The sequence below is a fragment of the Lacerta agilis genome, chromosome 5, assembly GCF_009819535.1.
Source record: "Lacerta agilis isolate rLacAgi1 chromosome 5, rLacAgi1.pri, whole genome shotgun sequence".
NCBI lineage: Eukaryota > Metazoa > Chordata > Lepidosauria > Squamata > Lacertidae > Lacerta > Lacerta agilis.
Genome location: NC_046316.1, coordinates 90,320,304 through 90,339,332, shown reverse-complemented (window position 1 = coordinate 90,339,332; position 19,029 = coordinate 90,320,304). Strand labels below are relative to the sequence as shown.

At 44.1% G+C, this 19,029-nt stretch overlaps 1 protein-coding gene across 1 annotated transcript; it reads right to left on the bottom strand.

The window, feature by feature from the left end:
• Positions 1-791: 791 nt before the first annotated feature.
• LOC117047555 (cytochrome P450 2C39-like) lies at positions 792-17,568 on the bottom strand. The gene is made up of 9 exons (XM_033150831.1): positions 17,371-17,568; positions 14,286-14,448; positions 12,285-12,434; positions 11,652-11,812; positions 8,953-9,129; positions 5,419-5,560; positions 3,531-3,718; positions 2,442-2,583; positions 792-1,488 (listed from the first exon to the last, which is right to left on the bottom strand). Exons 1-9 carry the CDS (start codon positions 17,536-17,538, stop codon positions 1,298-1,300), a joined length of 1,482 nt encoding a protein of 493 aa, XP_033006722.1. The 5' UTR covers positions 17,539-17,568; the 3' UTR covers positions 792-1,297.
• Between the last annotated feature and the right edge of the window lie 1,461 nt (positions 17,569-19,029).

The window sequence follows — 19,029 nt, the reverse complement described above, 5'->3', positions numbered from 1 at the left end:
TGATTGATTGTGTGACTGCAGTACATTGTATATTGCTTTCATTTTATGGATCAATGGTATTGTTAGATAGTAAAATTAATGTTAAATTGCTGTTTTAGGAGTTGTTTTTAAAAGTCTGGCACGGATTAATCCATTTTGCATTACTTTCTATGGGAAAGCGTGCCTTGGTTTTGGAACGCTTTGGTTTTGGAACGGATTAAGTTTGAGAACCAAGGTACCACTGTATTATGAAACAATATTTGAAAATTTGGGGAAACCATGGGGGGGGGAGTCCTTTGCTAACTGATGGTTAATTAGAAAATGTTGTACTAATTTGTTTCTTTTGAATTTTTTTTAAAAAAGTAAATTGTTCTTGTTTGTTGTTGTTATCCCCTCCCATTATTCCTGACCATTGGCTATGCTGGCTGGAGCTGGGAGATGGACGCCAACAAAATATGGACAACACTAGTTTGCAACCCCTGTATTGAACCATTGTGTCAGAGCTTGGCCAGGGCCTTGTCACCATAGCAACCATTTACCTGCCTCTCCCCCCCCCCCACAATGACCAAGGGTGTCGAGAGTGAGATAAATCTTTGCTATCAAGAAAAATAGCCATGTCTGTGTGGCGGATTAGTGTCTTCCATTTCTTAGCAGCCTCATGGGAGAGTGATAAAGGATATGAAGCCATCAAATATTCCACAGTGCCTCCACGCAACGTATTTCACTCCTGATCCCATGTGTCCCCCCCCCCCCCAAATGAAGTTCCAGATTCAATGTAGTGATTTGGAAGAGATATTTTATTAAAAAGCAGATGGCTATAAATCTACAGGACCCATAAACAGAACTTAACCTTCTCCAGCTGGGCAAGTTGACAGCCTTGCTGTTGGGATTCTACTCATCTTAAAGATACAATCACATATATTGGCATGGGTGTGTGTGTGTGTGTGCTGAACGGGGGCTGTGCATTATGTAGGTGTTGAGGAAAAGGGGGGAAGGGGAGAAAGTAGCGAGGGTAAGAATGGGGATGCAAAGCAGTTGAAATGAAATGAGGGAGTAGGAGGCATGGATAGGATGGAAGATGAAAACAGGGGCATGAAAGAGCTTGAAGAATAGGAGGAGATGGGGTGACGGTGAAAATGGGCGCAAAGCAGAGCTGCAGAAAAGAAGAGAGAAGAAGCCTCAGAAATGGAGCTGGGAATGTGAAGAGAGACCACAGTAGCTGCATGAGATGGGAAGGGGAAACTCTATGTGTCAGGAGTGACAAAGGGGTTGGTAAGCAGAGGAAGAGGGGTGCAGTCCCATGTACTTTCATGTTTTATTATGCCTTGCAGCGGGGAATAGCACAGATTTTATAAGGATGGGGATGTGCTGTAGCCCCCAGTACAGGCTCGTCTTTATTGAGTTCTTTTACTCCTTCTGGCAGCTGGAAGTGAAATGCCCTCAGCAGGCTTGTCAGGAAGATGAAAATTTCAGTATTTGCCAGCAGCATACCCAAACACATGCGAGACCCTGAGGATAAGACAAGGGGAAGGCAGCCAGTGAATAATAGCTTACTTTCCAGGGTTCATTACTTTGTAGCTATAAAACACTCTACATAATATGACATAATAGGGGCAGGAAATTACAAGAAGGAAGCAAGTGGAGAGAAAGGGCTCATGGTTTTGGTTATCTCTATACTAACACATGATCACTGCAGATGGTCACGAAATTAGAAGACGCCTGCTTCTTGGGAGAAAAGCAATGACAAACCTAGACAGCATCTTCAAAAGCAGAGACATCACCTTGCCGACAAAGGTCCGTAGAGTTAAAGCTATGGTTTTCCCAGTAGTGATGTACGGAAGTGAGAGCTGGACCATAAAGAAGGCTGATCGCCGAAGAATTGATGCTTTTGAATTATGGTGCTGGAGGAGACTCTTGAGAGTCCCACGGACTGCAAGATGATAAAACTTATCCATCCTTAAAGAAATCAGCCCTGAGTGCTCACTGGAAGGAGATATCCTGAAGCTGAGGCTCCAGTACTTTGGCCACCTCATGAGAAGAGAATACTCCCTAGAAAAGACCCTGATGTTGGGAAAGATGGAGGGCACAAGGAGAAGGGGATGACAGAGGATGAGATGGTTAGACAGTGTTCTTGAAGCGACTAGCATGAGTTTGGCCAAACTGCGGGAGGCAGTGGAAGACAGGAGTGCCTGGCGTGCTTTGGTCCATGGGGTCACGAAGAGGCGGACACTACTAAACGACTAAACAACAATACTAACACACAGAACATGGAAAAGGAACAAGACAAATTTGAACCATTAATATGGCAAATATGACCTAATAGTCACTACTGAAACCTAGTGGAATCAGACTCATGACTGGTATGTAGAAGACTGCTCTGCCCGTCATGCGACTGTTTTTTCTGGAAGCAGACCAATAAGCATGCCTACAGATCACAACATAGCCTGGACTTTTGGATTTACCTGCACCAAACGCCAGAAACTCTTCTCTAGCCACATATTGTCCATCCTTGTCCAAGAAATGGTTTGGGTTGAACACTGTAGGTGTCTCCCATCTTGTGGGATCAAGAAGAACAGAGCGGAAATCAGGAATAATATAGGTTCCCTGCAAAGAAGAAACAAATGATTTGCACTCAGATCAATACATTTCTGGATTGTTCCTCACTGTTCTGCAACTAATCTTATAATAATAATAATAATAATAATAATAATAATAATAATAATAATAATAATAATAATAATAATAATAATAATAATTTATTTGTACCCCGCTCATCTGGCTGGGTCTCCCCAGCCATTCTGGGCGGCTTCCATCAAATATTAAAATACATTTAAAATATCACAGATTAAAAATTTCCCTAAACAGGGCTGCCTTCAGGTATTTTCTGAACGTCAAGTAGTTGCTTATCTCTTTGACCTCTGATGGGAGGGCGTTCCAAAGGGCGGGCCCCACTACCGAGAAGGCCCTCTGCCTGGTTCCCTGTAGCTTTGCTTCTTGTAGTGAGGGATCCGCCAGAAGGCCCTCGGCGCTGGATCTGAGTGTCCAGACTGAACGATGGGGGTGGAGACGCTCCTTCAGGTATACGGGACTGAGCCCGTTTAGGGCTTTAAAGGTCAGCACCAACACTTTGAATTGTGCTCAGAAACGTAGAATTCAAACTGAAATCAAACTGAGTAGGTTTTTTTGGGGCTGGGGATGCATTTACCAAAGGCCAGTTTCATTCCCAATTCCCCCCCCCCATTAATAAGCTACTTGTACAGGCAGAAACACAGGATGACCTCCTCCTCCCTATCCCTCTTTTAAAAGGAACCCAGAACATGACCTCTAGCCACTGCGTGTTCCTCCCCTGCCTCACATTCCCAATAGAACCGCACTAGCCAGAGGTGAAACATGTCTACAGACAGAGCTCCTGCTCTTGCATCCTTCATCCTTTTCCTGCCCTTCAAGTTTTTGACTACACAGGAAGTTCCTCTATGGCTTTATGCCTCTCTCAATATGTTACTCTAGGATTCTCTTGAGATACAGGAGCGCAGTTTGCCACTCTTCTTTACCTTGGGAATGAGAAAACCACACAGCTTCACATCCTTTGTACATTTCCTGGCGATCCCGAAAAATACGGCATATTTAAAGCGCTGCATTTCATGAATCACAGCATTGGTGTAGGGCAGTTTCTTCTTATCCTGATAGCAGATTGAGTGAGAGGAACCTAAAGCATCTTCTATCTCCTTGTGGATCTTATCTGAAGAAAATGATGGAAACAGAAGGTTTATTTTGAATACTGCATTTTATTTCAGATGAACATTTATTTTCCAAAAGGGGCTGCGAACGAGCCTCAGTTTCTTATATTTATAGTCCATCTTTTCCTCCAAGGAGCTCAAGTCAACGTACATGGTTCTTCCCCGCTCTAGATAGCAGGTGTGAAAAGGTTGAAAGTGAACCTCATCTCAGCTGTTTCTGGTTACCAGAGCTGGCTGGATTTGCTGAAGGTCTGTGATCCATGGCTGTCTGTTTTACACTTAAAAAAAAAAAAATCCTCCACCCCTCAGCCCTCAATATTTCCTACTCTGTTTCACCAATCCTTCTTTTCCAGCTTGATCTTTGGCTAACATCAGTCATGTACTGGAGCAAGGAGAGGCAGGGATGAAGCTCAGGCACTTACAGTATTTCACAGCAGGGGCAATGATAGCACCCCCGGGGACCTCTTGGCCATCCCTCTGCATGCTGAATAAGTAAGAATTTATCAAAGAGAAAAATCACCCACTAAGCCAAGCAGAGGTGGCTTACATTAATTGCGTGTTAAGCTACCATTTATATCTGGAAAGATTCCTTTATCACAGCCAAAGCTAATGTCAGGAGCGAATTTGCCCACCAGAACTCTTCTAGACTGAATTTTGAGCAGGGTGTAATGTATGTGTGCAAAAGTGGGGCAATAATGCAGGAGCGGGTGGCGCTGTGGTTTAAACCACTGTGCCGCTTGGGCTCGCTGATCGGAAGGCCGGCGGTTTGAATCCCAGCGACGGGGTGAGCTCCCATTCTTCGGTCCCTGCTCCTGCCAACCTAGCAGTTCAAAAGCACGCAGTGCAAGTAAATTGCACGCAGTGCAAGCATTGCTGTGCTTTCGCCCTGTCAAACCAACCCCAGCCTCTTGGTTCTCAAGTGCTTCCTTTTTACTTGCTCATTTAAGAAATTTTGAGCTTTATCCAATGCACTTGTTCCATTAGTACAAGGATTTTTGTTTGCCCATTGGAACAGCCACTCTCCTCTCCCTGTGTTGTACACTTGTGCCTGTTGGCATTTCACTCCTCTGTTGCTGGCTGTGCGATTGTTACGTCTGTGAACGGAAGTCAGTCTTATCTCTTCCGCTGTACTGTACGTTTGTACTCTCACTCTCTCTCTCTTGGAGTAGAAGGGAGAGGACACCATGATTGCTTTGTCCTGTATATATTGTTTAATAAATCACTTAGAATGCTACACTCACGCTCCACGATTGTTTCTGCTATACTCTGCTGAGAGAGTGTGCACATGTCTTTAGATATGTGTCGCTGGTGTGCGCTGGGACTGATTTGTGAATGCCCCAGGCTGCGCTTCATCAGGAAGATGCCCGGAGAGATCTGTCTCATTCCAGGGGCTGTGTGTGCCCCCCAGGCGTGTTCCAACAGTGCCTTCCCTGAATCTGCTCAAAAGGATATTGGGGGGGGGGGGCATGGGAAGCATGCAGGGATAGGAGAGGGAGGGAATTGTAGGTCAAAAGCATCCAGCTTATTTCAACAACCCTTTGTCTCCCCAAACTTCCATCATAAGCTCACTTACTTTTAACTCTTTCTGATGTTTTAAGTTCTTTGTTTTAGCATCTCATTAGATGTGAATGAAAGCTTTAAATAATTATGGTCCACTCTAGAGATCAAGAGAAGCCCAGGCTCCCATTGCTCCCCCTCTCACCTTGGATATCTGGATGACTTGCCAGGAGGAGAAGCGCCCATTTCAGAGAACAGGTGATTGTGTCTGACCCTGCTACAAAGAGGTCAAAAATACACCAAGCCATGTTTTCTTCATCATAGGTGGACTCTGGATCATTTCTGCTCTGATGTTGAAAATGAGGAAGGTGACAAGTCATTTACATGCATTACAATCTGTCCTTCAGCACTTACTTTATCTACTTTCCCCCACTTATTACCATACCACCATCACATGTTTGTTGTGGGGCAGGGCATCCCATTACACTGCTTGCTGCAAAATGGGAAGATGCCACCACCATCACCCTGCTGCCACCACTGCCCCCCTTACCTGAATGGCGCAACATTGCCCACAAATTCGGCTGGATAGAAAGATGCCGCTTCTTGCCATTTCACCACCCAAGGCAGCTGCCTCAGCCTGCCTAATGGGCTGGCCGGCCCTGTGCTTCATAGTTGGTTGTGGCAAGAGATCTATGCACACCTTCCTGTGACCACAGTTGTAGCTGCTGGTGCTGCATTTGAGGAACTGTGGGTTGGGGTAATAATCCAGCACTGGCAGGAGGAGAGGGATCCAATGGAATCTCTCTGGCAGCACATCTTCAAAATGTGCATTATATAACACTAAATTTAATTATTTATTCTTTTGTCACCATAATGATTGCTCAAAGAAGGAAAGGTGAAATTATATTTTTAACCTTCTAGTATATGAATATAGATGAGTCTTTTGGAATTTTCCATTCCACCTTTAGTTACAGACTGTGTCTGTATACATTCCAGCAGTGTTTGCTGGCGCAAGCGGAACTCCCGTTGTGTTGTTGTTGCTTTTGCTTCTTACTCTCTCTCTCGGAAGAGGCGGAAGGAGAGAGACGACATGTTTCTTTGTTTCTGATTTATGATAATAAATCCGTAGGTTGCTAGTATGTCTTCACAAGCCTCAAGCCTCTTTTTGTTGCACAGTTTGCTCTGCTAAGTAGGGTGTGCCCATGTCTGTAGACTTTGGTCACTGATTTATGTCGCACCAGAGGTCGAGGGATCTTCGCAGTGTGACGGCTGGAAGGAGTTGATCCAGCTGGGGCTAGCTAGCTGGCCGTTCGACCCCCGGATGCTGACAGAGTCAGGGGTTTGGATCCCCCCCCCCCGCGTGCGGCGTGTAATAAGACATCTGCCACTATCCACTTGGATTGTGCCCAGATTGAGGTTTCATATTCTTCACCCTCACAGCAGTCATGTAGGGTGGGACATTTGCTGTTCCTGTTTTCCTGTGGGGAATAGAGACTGATCCTGTTCAGCCCTTGGTAATGTGGGGACTTGAACTGCGGCTACTCCTAAGCCTAAACGGATTTTAATAGCACCTGGGTGGGTAACATTGAGGATTATATTGATATCCTCACAGTTTTTTTTAGATCTCTCAAGAATACCCACTTGATTACTACCTCTTGAGAACCAAGTTTGAACAGGAAGGCGTTTAAAATAGTATTTCCAGCCACTGCCTTAACTTCTGTGGGGATTCCCTTCCCCATGCGGTATGCTCAAACCTGAGCCACTTTGGGTTGTATTGTGCCATCTTTAACACTATTATAGATTTAAGGGGGACCCCTCCCTAAACCCTACAAATTAATAGATACTAGGGTTTTGGTTATTTGGGATATGAAGGGAGAATGCAAGCTGCAGAGGAATTCCTGTGGCTGAGCTATGTCCATCAAAGAACAATAGATGGCAATTGAAGGACATTGATCATACAAGAGAACTCCTTCACCCTGCCCAGAGGTGTGAACTAGGGAATCAGAAGGTTGCTGGGTTGACTGCCTGGTAGCAAGAAGGAGGAAGAAGTGCTGAGATCCATCTTGCGCAGGCTGGCTGAAGGCTGCCTGTGCTGCTGTGGGGTACAAACTCCTCTTGAAGGGACCATGCTGTAAGATCTGGACTCCCTCCATGCAGACTGAAGGTGTAAATAAGTTAATGAACCATATTTCTTAAAGCCACAAGAGTCTCCACCACGTCTTCAATTCTCCAGAGAAACACAGATCCTGCTCCTGCTGCCGCTCAGCAGAGAAAGAGGGGAAGGGACTCAACATTTGTAATGATACTTAAGACATTTCAAGTGGCCCAAGGTGCTTTTGAGTTGGCTTTTGGTGACCATGGCTAAGCTCTGAATTTGCGGTAGAGATGAGGTTTTAATATGTGGCTTATTTGCCTGCTTTTCAACTAGTTTTAATCTGTCCTGAACGTGAGGGGTGTAAAAGGGTTAGCAATTCAAATAAAGTCTTATTTCATGCTAATGGATCTGCGCAGTGGTGGAGGAAGGGGGGCAGTGGGGGTGGTGCGCCCAGGGTGCCATCTCTAGGGGGGTGTGTGACAAGAAGGCAGGGGGCTTGCCCTGCCACTCCTGGGCCTGGTGGCATGAGCCAGCGGCATCTTGCTGCCGCCTCGTGTGGAGGATCCCTCCACCGTCCGTATGGTGCACACATGGCGCCACTGTATGTAGTGGTGCCGCGCATGTGCCATACGTAGCGGCGCTGCACATGCTCTGCCCCGCCCCTGTGGGTGGTTTGCCCTGCCCCTTGACACCACACACTGGGTGCTGGCGAGCCTTCCTCTGCCTCTGGATCTGCCCCTGGATTTGATCGCTGTTAACTGGAGGTGCCTGGGGTGGCATACAGAAAATTGGCCACAGATTGTGTCCACAGGGTAGATTGGTGGCATTATGTACAGTCCTGCAAAAGACAGCATGAGTTAGAACTATGTACCAACAAATCCTTCACTGAAGAAAAGTGGGATGAAAATGAAATCACTGAACCAATCAGCGCTGCTTTTCTGTATTCTCAGCCCATGTCTGAATCCAAAATAATTTATGTACAGAAACAATGCTCCATAGGGAAGACCCCTCAACACACATGAATTCCCACTCATTCCCACTCATATTTGGGGTTATGAAAATATCTGCCTTTCCCTAGCCATTTCAACAGATGCTTCAATATATGGATGTCCATCCACTTTAGCAACTAAAAAACTCTGAAGGAAATTTGGGGAAAGCTCAAGGTGGTTTCCAGCTGAGATTCAGAAAAAAAATGTTGGTTTCCTGGCAACAGATTAGTATTCACATGTAACGAGGAATATATTGACTCCTAGGATGAGCAGTAAAGGTAAAGGGACCCCTGACCATTAGGTCCAGTCGTGGCCGACTCTGGGGTTGTGGTGCTCATCTTGCGTTAATGGCCGAGGGAGCTGGCGTACTGCTTCTGGGTCATGTGGCCAACATGACTAAGCCACTTCTGGTGAACCAGAGCAGCGCACGGAAACGCTGTTTACCTTCCCCCTGGAGCGGTACCTATTTATCTACTTGCACTTTGACATGCTTTTGAACTGCTAGGTGGGCAGGAGCTGGGACCGAACAACGGGATCTCACCCCGTTGTGGGAATTCGAACCGCTGACCTTCTGATCAGCAAGCCCTAGGCTCTGTGGTTTAACCCACAGCGCCTTCCGGGATGAGCAGTATTCAATTTCAAAACAGATACTTACTTTCTCCATATGAAGTAGATAGAAATCTATCAAATCCTGTGGCTCATGCAGAGACTGATTCTCCTTATGCTTCTCTATCTCCTCCTTTGCAAATGAAAGCACCATCTCTGCACAGGACAAGGCCTTCTTGTGAGGCCCTGGGAGATGTTTCATAAGCCATGGGAACATTTCATACAGCTAAAGGTAAGACAGAGAAAATTTGGTCACATGGTTCATGCTTTGGATTAGCGATGTTTAAGGGGTGTCTCCGCTCTCAGTATTTCTACTGCAGAGGGAAGCACACAGAGAAAATCATGTTGACTGTTGACCTCTGAGCTCTAAAGCCACATTGCAATTGGGGATAGACCCTGTCAGTGAGTCACTGTACTTTGTTGCGAACCACAGAGTGATTCCATGATAGCTCCATGATAAACAGTTCACACTTGTCTTGTGGCATGGATTCTTTCTTCCAACACTGCAAGACAAAGCCATGAAAGTGCATCATGGCAGCTAACACATTGAGGTTGAATCCTGACAAGACAGAAGTACTGTTCTTGAGGGACAGGGGGCGGGCAGGTGTGGAGGACTCCCTGGTACTGAATGGGGTAACTGTGCCCCTGAAGGACCAGGTGCGCAGCCTGGGAGTCATTTTGGACTCACAGCTGTCCATGGAGGAGCAGGTCAATTCTGTGTCCAGGGCGGCGGTCTACCAGCTCCATCTGGTACGCAGGGTGAGACCCTACCTGCCCATGGACTGTCCTACTTTTAAAAGACATCTGAAGGCAGCCCTGTTTAGGGAAGTTTTTAATCTATAATGCTGTAATGTGTATTTAATATTTGATTGGGAGCCGCCCAGAATGGCTGGGGAAACCCAGCCAGATGGGCAGGGTATAAATAATAAATTATTATTATTATCATGTGGGAGGAATTGAGACCAGCTTTCTGCACTTCTGTTGGGATTCCATCCTGTCCTGGGGTTGTACCACATGCCTGAGAATTGAAGGCATTATTCAGCTTGTCAAGGGAGAGAGTTTGGATTTGATATCACGCTTTTCACTACCCGAAGGAGTCTCTGTAGAGGTTTGGAGCTTTTAGAGTTAACAAGCTCAACCAGGTTGCCCCGCCCACAGGAGGAAGAGCGTCACCGGAAGACGCTGTGTACTGTGTAATGTGATACTTGTTTTTTCTGTGTCCGGAGAACGGAGAAGGGAGAGGACGAAAATGTCTTGCGTCTCTCCAGGAATGTAGATTTATGCCTTGTAAATAAAAGCTTCTAGATTAGAAAGAAGCCGGACTCTGTTGTCTGTAATTTGCTGGCATGCGCACACACACCGCTGTGTGAGATAAGAAGATAACTCTGCTGAATAGCACAGGGGAAGCAAGCAAGGAGAATGTACAGCAGGTACGAGCGCAGAAGGAAGCTTGCTGGACACCATTTATGTGCCTTGTTGGTTTGAAGCCTTTCCAACAATAAAAAACGCTTCAGTCTCAAAGCGGCTAACATTCTCCTTTCCCTTCCTCCCCCACAACAAACACTCTGTGAGGTGAGTGGGGCTGAGAGACTTCAAAGAAGTGTGACTAGCCCAAGGTCACCCGGCAGCTGCATGTGGAGGAGTGGAGACGCGAACCCGGTTCCCCAGATTACGAGTCTACCACTCTTAACCACTACACCACACTGGCTCTCTTTGGGGAAATCAATGCACCTCTGTTGGGTTTAGAGCTGAATTCTTCAACAGTTATTGTAGCACTATTTAAACATGGGCATTTATGGCTCTCCTGAAACTTACTAGTGATGTTCCCACAATTTAGAGATGCGTAAATATTTACGGCACAAAGGTTCAAATACTCCCATTGTAATCCAGGCAGAAGAAGACAACCTTCACACCCCCAGCAAAACGTAGCCATGTGGAGTTTAGGGATCTAGACAGCCAGCCAGCCATGCTGTCTTCCAAGATATCCCATTCCATGCTCCCTCTATCCTTGCATTTCCAAATTATATCACCAAAAGGCCCTGGTCTGTGGCCACTGAGTATTCTCAGTACTCATTTGGTTGTTTGGCAAGTCAATGTGCCTTAGTAGGTCCCTGCCTCCAATAATATTTTGAAGGAAGGGAAAGGAGAATGTTAGCCTCTTTGAGACTCCTTCAGGTAGTGATAAAGCAGGATATCAAATCCAAACTCCTCCTCCACCACTACTTTCCTTCTTCTTGGTCTTCCTTAAAACTTGAAGATAGCTGGGGATCTTAAATTGGTCCAAAATATGGCTGCCAAGACATATACTCATGCTCAGCAATCAAGTCCTATAAGCCTTGATATACAGTGGGCAAAGAATAGACACATTTATTTTTCCACAATGACAACAAAATTGTAGAATTCTCTTCTTGAGAAGATTATTTTGTTCACTGCTGTTCACTTAAGGTGGGCTCTAGACAACTTCTTCTGAAAGGTTATTGTTCCACTTCTATCCCATTTTTTTTCTCCAAAGAGTCCCTTGCGGTTGGACATAGTCTCCTTATTCTTTCTTTCAATTTTTATAATAATCTTGAGAAATCATTTATGCTATGAGATCGTAAATGACCCTAATCTCAGATTAGATTTAAACCTGAACTCACTTTTCCAACACTCTAACCTCTATCATAATGGATTCCAGAATGCTGATTGGGGGATTTAAGGCCCATGGGAGACTTGTTTGGCTTAGTAGGAATGAAAATGACAACTCACAAAATGAACAAAGCTACATAGATATTTTAGGAGAAAATTCATGGCTTCCATCAGTTTCTGGAACCTTTCATCTTCAAGAGCAAACCGGTGCCCAAAAGCCACAGCACATATCACGTTGGAGACTGAATTAGTGATGGGCATGGAGGGATCAAGTGGTTGTCCTGCAAAATAAAGTTATACTAACGTTAGTTCAGCTGCTCCTGTTCATACGGAGAGTGGGATTTCATGGTGGACAAGAGAAACTGCTGGGATCTCCAGCAATTTGTTTATTAACATCAATTAATTAATTGGTTGGTTGGTTTATATTCACCACAAGATTCTAGGGTGTTTCAAAGAGTAAAAATACAAGATAAAAACCCAAGTAAATAGTTAAAACAAAAATAAAAAACTGTCCCCCCATTCCATAAACACATTTAAAAGGTTGTAGAATATTAATAAGCCAAACACATGTTTGAAGAGGAACATTTTTTTCTTGGCACCTAAAGATATATAATGATAAGCATTCCACTTAAGGCTTATTAGGAATCAACAAAACATATCACATTCCTTTCCAAAATGTACAGAGGTTATACACAAAGATTTCTTCAGACAGGAACATATGCCAACCCAGCACCATCACCCATCATTACATACCCTTTGAACGTGCAAAGACTTCCACGAGCTGATGGGCTTCCTCTTCTATTTGGTGCTCCATGCCTTTCTTCCCCAGCCCCAGCTTCCGCATAGTAACTACACCAAAGCGTCTCTGTTGCCTCCAGGTGTGACCATTTGATAATATAATACCTATGAAAAATCAGTGGGGAAAATTTGCTCTCAGAAATTAATGTTGGAAATTAAGTTCCTAGCCCAGAACTGAAGTTCATGCCCTTGCATGTAAGATCTGCTTAGTCACTGTAATGCCGGCTTCCCCAAACTAAGGCCCGCAGGCTGGATATGGCCTGCGGGACTCAGTTTTCTGGCCCGCAGGGACCCCTGCCGCCCGCTGCCGCAACCTGCTCTTACTCATTTCTGGAGCACTTTCGGGTCATGGAGCGCCAGAAATAGCTTGTGCACATGTGCACAAGCATAATTTCCAGCACACTTTCGGGTCATGGAGTGCCAGAAATAGCTTGTGCGCATGCACACGGCCTCCACAGACCCAAAAGTGCACCGAAAATAGTGTGCGCGTCCGTGCTCCCCCACTCTCCAGCTCGCCGCACGATCGGCACTGAAGGAAGCAGCCCGAGGCCGGGTAAGTTTGGCGACCCCTGCTGTAATGCAAATAATTACTTGAGTTTTCATAGAATGTTAAACACCAGCAGTAAACTTCAGTCAAAAACCCATTTCAGCTAGGTTTTCCACACTGTTATTAAGGATATAATTTCACTGGTGTGTGATGGCAACAAGTTATTTTTCTATTGGCCCCACCAGACTGGTGTTTTATTGAAGGTGTATTCTGCAACATATTCTAGACACAACAAAGCCAGTTGGGCAGTTTCCTCATCCTGGGAAAGGAACTGAGAGTGAATTGGATGCCAATTTGGCACCAACACTGCCTACATCTCCAAGGGCACAGAGATGCCAGGTATGAGCTAACTTTGCAAGTTCAACATGCTCAAAGGTTTGCTCCCCAACCTTGGAACTCTGCTCACTTACTGCAATAAGAGCTGTGTGGGATGTTAGAGCAACATCTTAGCTAGCACTTAGCCATGTGTCTTTATCTCTTATATTCCTGCTGCTACACATTGTAACCTGTGCCTTGGCAATACATCACTCTGATGTAGGCATAGAATCATAGAATCCTAGAGTTGGAAGAGATCACAACAGCCATCCAGTCCAACCCCTGCCAAGCAGTAAACACCATCAAAGCATTCCTGACAGATGGCTGTCAAGCCTCTGCTTAAAGACCTCCAAAGAAGGAGACTCCACCACACTCCTTGGCAGCAAATTCCACTGTCCAACAGCTCTTACTGTCAGGCAGTTCTTCCTAAAGTTTAGGTGGAATCTTCTTTCTTGTAGTTTGAATCCATTGCCCCGTGTCCGCTTCTCTGGAGCAGCAGAAAACAACCTTTCTCCCTCCTCTACATGACATCATTTGATATATTTGAACATGGCTATCATATCAACCCTTAACCTTCTCTTCTCCAGGCTAAACATACCCAGCTCTCTAAGCCGTTCCTCATAAGGCATCGTTTCCAGGCCTTTGACCATTTTGGTTGCCCTCCTCTGGACAGCTTCCAGCTTGTCAGTATCCTTCTTGAACTGTGGTGCATCAAAGCCTTGGGCAGAAAGAGCTAGGAATTCAAGTTCTTCATCCAGCACTGAGGGCCAGGCCAGTAAATGCATTATAATGGAAACAGGCAACAAACTTCTGCCTGCAGCTGACTCTTAACCACAGTGCACTACAATTGCAACTTCCAGAGAGCACTTGCTAGAAGCATTGGGTTTTATCCCACTGAAATTAATAAACCTACAATAGTTATGCCAATTAATTTCAGTTGGTCTACTTTGAATAGAACTAGTATTGTATACTACCCATTTCCTGTTGAGTGCAACATTAATAGAGAAGCTCTGTTGTTCTGTTTTTCCAGACAGCCCTTTAAATGTTTTCCCTGGGGAAAATACCAGTGGAAATTTTCACATTTCACTACTTACCCTTTCCTTTTCCTACAGTCATAAGGAAAGAAGTCTGTGGTCGGTCTTCAAATTCTTCAGAGTGGTCAATGAGTGCTTCTTCCACTACTTGGAATCCAGACAGCACTACAAAGGGCATATGTCCTGCCCAAATGGTGTAAATGCTTCCATATTGCTTTGCCATCTACCATTTGGGTCAAAAGAGAAGAGAAGATTATTATAGTCAAAGAAAGAAGATACTAATTTGAACTTAAAACGTGAGCTTCATCCTTCCTCCATGGGTGTAGCCAGGATTTTTGTTAGGGGGACAGGCCATTTGTTAGGGGAGGCAGAACCTTAGTTAGCTATGTATTTTTTATTGATTTTTATTGATTCAGGGGGTCAGTATGAGCTGTTTGATAGTGGAACAAACTCAGTTGGGAGGTTGTGGACTCTACTGCCTTGGAGGTTTTTAAGCAGAGGTTGGGAGGCCATCTGTCATGGATGATCTAGTTGAGATTCCTGCATTGCAGGGGGGTCGAAATTGATGACGCTTGGGATCCAGTCCAACTCTACAGTTCTATGATTCTATGATCTGCCTCTCTCTAATGGATCTGGACTGATAACTTGGAGCTACCATAAATGGTACCTTTGGGGATACTAGAGCTGGGCCCAGGGACCACTTATTGCACAGAAAGAAAGTCAAGACTGCCCTCCTGAACATTGCATTTGAATACGCTAATTCATTTCTTAATGTATGCACATTTAAAATTGACCCTTAACTTCTGATAATGGAGAAGTGGGAAAAGGAAAACGTCTGAAGAGGAACAGGCATAGGCTGGGCTAGAGCACTGGGTCAGTTTTCTGACCCACAGTGGGTCACAGCAGGAGCATTACCACCATACAAATATATGGTAAGAAATTAAGATAAGATCCCCCAAATGCATGTTTGGGTTAGAAATTATTGGCAATTTCAGATGTTTTAAAAGTTAATACATTCATATTTGATGATGTAGTAATTTTGTATTTTTTTGAAGAGTTTCCTTCTAGAAAAATGACTTATAAATGTATTAAATAAACAATAAAATAAAGTATGGATTGACAAAGAGTGAATTCTTCTGGAGGAGACAATGGAAAAGTGCCTGTTCTGTTTGTCTCTTGTCTACATGTGAGCTGTAGCTCCCCTTGCCTTTCCTAAAATGTGTTTATGAGCTTTTGTTTCACTGCCAAGAGAATTTGATGCCCATTAATCAGTCACAAGGGGAGTGCTACACAGTGTTCTAGGTCATGTTGCAACATACACTAGAGGAGAAGGAACACAAGTTCCAGAGCAGGCTTCCTCAACCTTGGCCCTCCATATATTTTTGGCCTATAATTCCCATGATCCCTCGCTAGCAGGACCAGTGGTCAGGGATGATGGGAATTGTAGTCTCAAAACATCTGGAGGGCCAAGGTCGAGGAAGCCTGTTCCAGAGCTTCTTGTAATAAACTGTTTTATTAGCTCAGCTTCCTGTTTTGATTGGTTCAGAGAGATGCCTTCTTCGTCCAGTAGCTATAAGCAACACACACAATAATAATAATAATATTGTCACCAATTTGGGGTAACAGACTTTGTGGGCACAAGGGCTCTCATAACTTCTAGAGTTAGCGATTGTTCCTCTCATCTTTTTAAACCACACACAGCTAACTGTTCTTTTAATCACACATTTTATTCCATACAGCAATCCAACCTCATTTTGTATCTTTAAAATTTTGTGTCTGGAGAGGGTTGCTGAATCATTAATAAAGAAACTCAAAATAAACAAGAAACCAGACACTCCACCCTCCATCGCCCACACTGAATACTGTGAAACCTTTCCTCGGTTCCAAACCTCAGATCAATGCAGCTGGGTAATTCCACAATTCTGGTGACAACATCTTCTCTTGGAGCATACCTGACTTTAAAGCCAATTAAAAGTCCAATTAACAGGAGAACACCTGCTTCTTTTCACCAGGTGGAGTGCTTTTACACTCATCACCTCCCTGCTCCCTGCATTCCTTTGCCAGAATAAGAGCCAGGTACCGAGACAGACTACAAGTGAAGCCCATTTCTCCCTTCCCTGGGAGGCATGTCCAAGAATGATTTATCCTCATCATTCTTGTTTTTCTTCATGTTCGATCCCCACAATGTCATGGGGGCTGCCTCCATTAAGGCAGATATGAACCGGAAACGAGCATGAAACCATTATAAACAATATAAAGCCATGAACAAGTTGGGAGCAGTTAAGTGCTTTTAGTTCATCCTTGGAAATTCTGCTTGTGGAAAAAGCCCTAGAGAATAAGTGTGCCTGAAGTCAAAATTGAGGGAGGACTTGCAACATCCATGGAGCAGTTCGGGTTGATGCACCAGCAGTGAAGCAATCAATGGCCGAAGTGGTTTCTGCAAATGGACCACTGGCAGATACAGAGGTTGAATAGAGCAGACCAATGCGGATGCGATGGGCCAGAGGGTCCTGCAGAAAGTTAATTACATGCACCTGTGTACGGCCTGTGTAACACATGGGGAAGTGCCTAGAGTGAACTAATTCATATTGACAAATTCACAGAATTAATTAAAAAACCTCTGAATTGTTTATTTTATCCTACTTTTTCTTGCTCATATTACATCTGAAAGTAGTTTGTAAAAATTCTGGGTGACCTGAGCATGAATAATGGAACATTGGGTGATTTTAATTAAATTCAGTTTTAATTCTAATTCAATACCGGTAATTCATAAATGTAGGGGTTTTATTGCATTTAATTATGCACTTGATTGTAGCTACTGCATTTACCGGTACCTTTCTAACCTATGCTATGGTTTAACATTAAAGATAATTGAATCATAGAATTCTATAGTTAGAAGGGATCCCAAGGACCATCTGGTTCAAGCCCCTTGATGCAGGAATCTCAACTGAACATCCATGGCAGATGGACATCTACCCTCTTCTTAAAAACCCCAAAGGCAGGAGAGTCCACCACCTTCCCAGGGAGTCCATTCCACTGTCTAAGAGCTCTTACCACTGGAAAATTCTAAACCATCATAATGGCTGGGGAAAACAAACGAAACAACTGTTAACATTACATTAAGTTATTGCTAAGAAATATGTACCTTGCTGAAAGTATCTTCACAAAACTTTAGCCCAGTCCTCCACATGCCACCAATGAGAGGAAGCTGGAGAGGTCCTGGAGGATAGTGTCTATTTGACCAGAGCTGTTTCAGGAAGTCCAGAATCAGAAGAGCCACCAGGAGAGCAATAAAAAATGCCCATATCTCCATCCTTCTCTTGCTATCTCTTTCTCCTTAATTCTTCCAAGGATGTCTGATGAGGTTCACTTCTCTTTCTCTAAGGGCCTCTTCCTTTCTGCCAGGACCTCAGCACTTCTCTTTGATAAAGTGCACTGGAGAACATTTATAACTGATTGGTTGGGAAGCTGTTAGCTTGTTTGGTTTTGTGGGGGAGGGTTAGGGTGAAGAGTCACGCTGGTTCTGCTTGTGCAAGACTTTGGGCTTGTCCACTCTGAAGTATAATGGGAACTTGAAGTTGTCTGTGCTGACATCCACTGCAAAGAACTGTGATCTTGTATATTTCCCCCAATGAATTTGAATTTCCCTGACCTGGGGATAATCCAATCTCTTATAATGGCAATGACACCCACCTGAGAGGTGCTGGAACTGAGTTCTGGTGAGTTCCGGTTGAAAAAAAAAAAGCCCTGATTTGACTCTCTTTCAGCTTCCTTCTGACCAACCTCCTCATTTTTGGGAAGTTTCCTCTTTGGAAGTTAAATGTACTGAGTTGAATTTTCTTGACAATTGCTCACTCACATCTGTATATTCTTAATTTGACTGCACTATGGTCACTGTTTCCAATCCGTTGAACAACACTTACAGTATATCCCACACCAGATGCTGAATGCTACTCAACATTAAATGCAGGCTAAACATACCCAACTCCCTCAACTATTCCTCTAGGTGAAAGATTATGAAATGTGGGGCTTTTTAGTTTAGAAAGAAGTAAGGGGGGAAATGATATAAGTTTACAAACTTATGTGTGTTGTGGAGAAAGTGGATAGAGAATTTGTCTTTTTCACAGCTGCAGCACAATGGGTCAACACCTTCACTGAGATACCTGCTGAGCTACCCCAAGATCTTGTTCCTGTTCAGTCAACCCCAGAGTGTATGTGTGAAATTAAGATTGTTTTGCCCCAACATGCATCACTTTTACACAGTGCTATTTTTCTAGAAAAGGACATGCCGGAACTCACCATGAACACCTCCTTCATTCTCTTGGAATAGCAATGGTGAGGTGCTGGAACTAAGAGGTGCTAGAACTGAGTTCCTGTGAGTTCCCCTGAAAAAAGTCCTGCTTTTGTATTTCATAGACTCATGGGAGTCGACAATTACCTAAAGGTATGGAATGAAATCAAAAGAAATATGGAAGTGTGGGGGAGGATGAACTTGTCATTGTGGGGAAGAATTTCTGTGATAAAAATGAATGTATTGCCAAGAATGTTGTTTTTCTTCCAATCAATATCTGTAGTCAGAGGAGTAGTTCACATCAAACAATGGCAGAAGGATATTTCAAAATTTATCTGGCAAGGGAAACCCCTCCAGAATTAAATATAAATTATTAACAGATGTAAAACAAAGAGGTGGAGTCTCTTTGCCAGACATGAAATTATACTATGAGGTGTCCTATCTGCTGGCTACAGGAATGGATATTATTAAATAATACAGAAGCAATAGATTTGGAAGGACATGATAATAGAT

Coding starts and splice junctions, on each gene's coding strand:
- LOC117047555 (XM_033150831.1), bottom strand. CDS start 17,538: ATGGAGATATGGGCATTTTTTATTGCTCTCCTGGTGGCTCTTCTGATT. Junction 14,449..17,370: donor GTGAAGATACTTTCAGCAAG/GTACATATTTCT, acceptor CCCAAATGGTAG/ATGGCAAAGCAATATGGAAG. Junction 3,719..5,418: donor AAGTCATCCAGATATCCAAG/GTGAGAGGGGGA, acceptor CATTTTCTTCAG/ATAAGATCCACAAGGAGATA.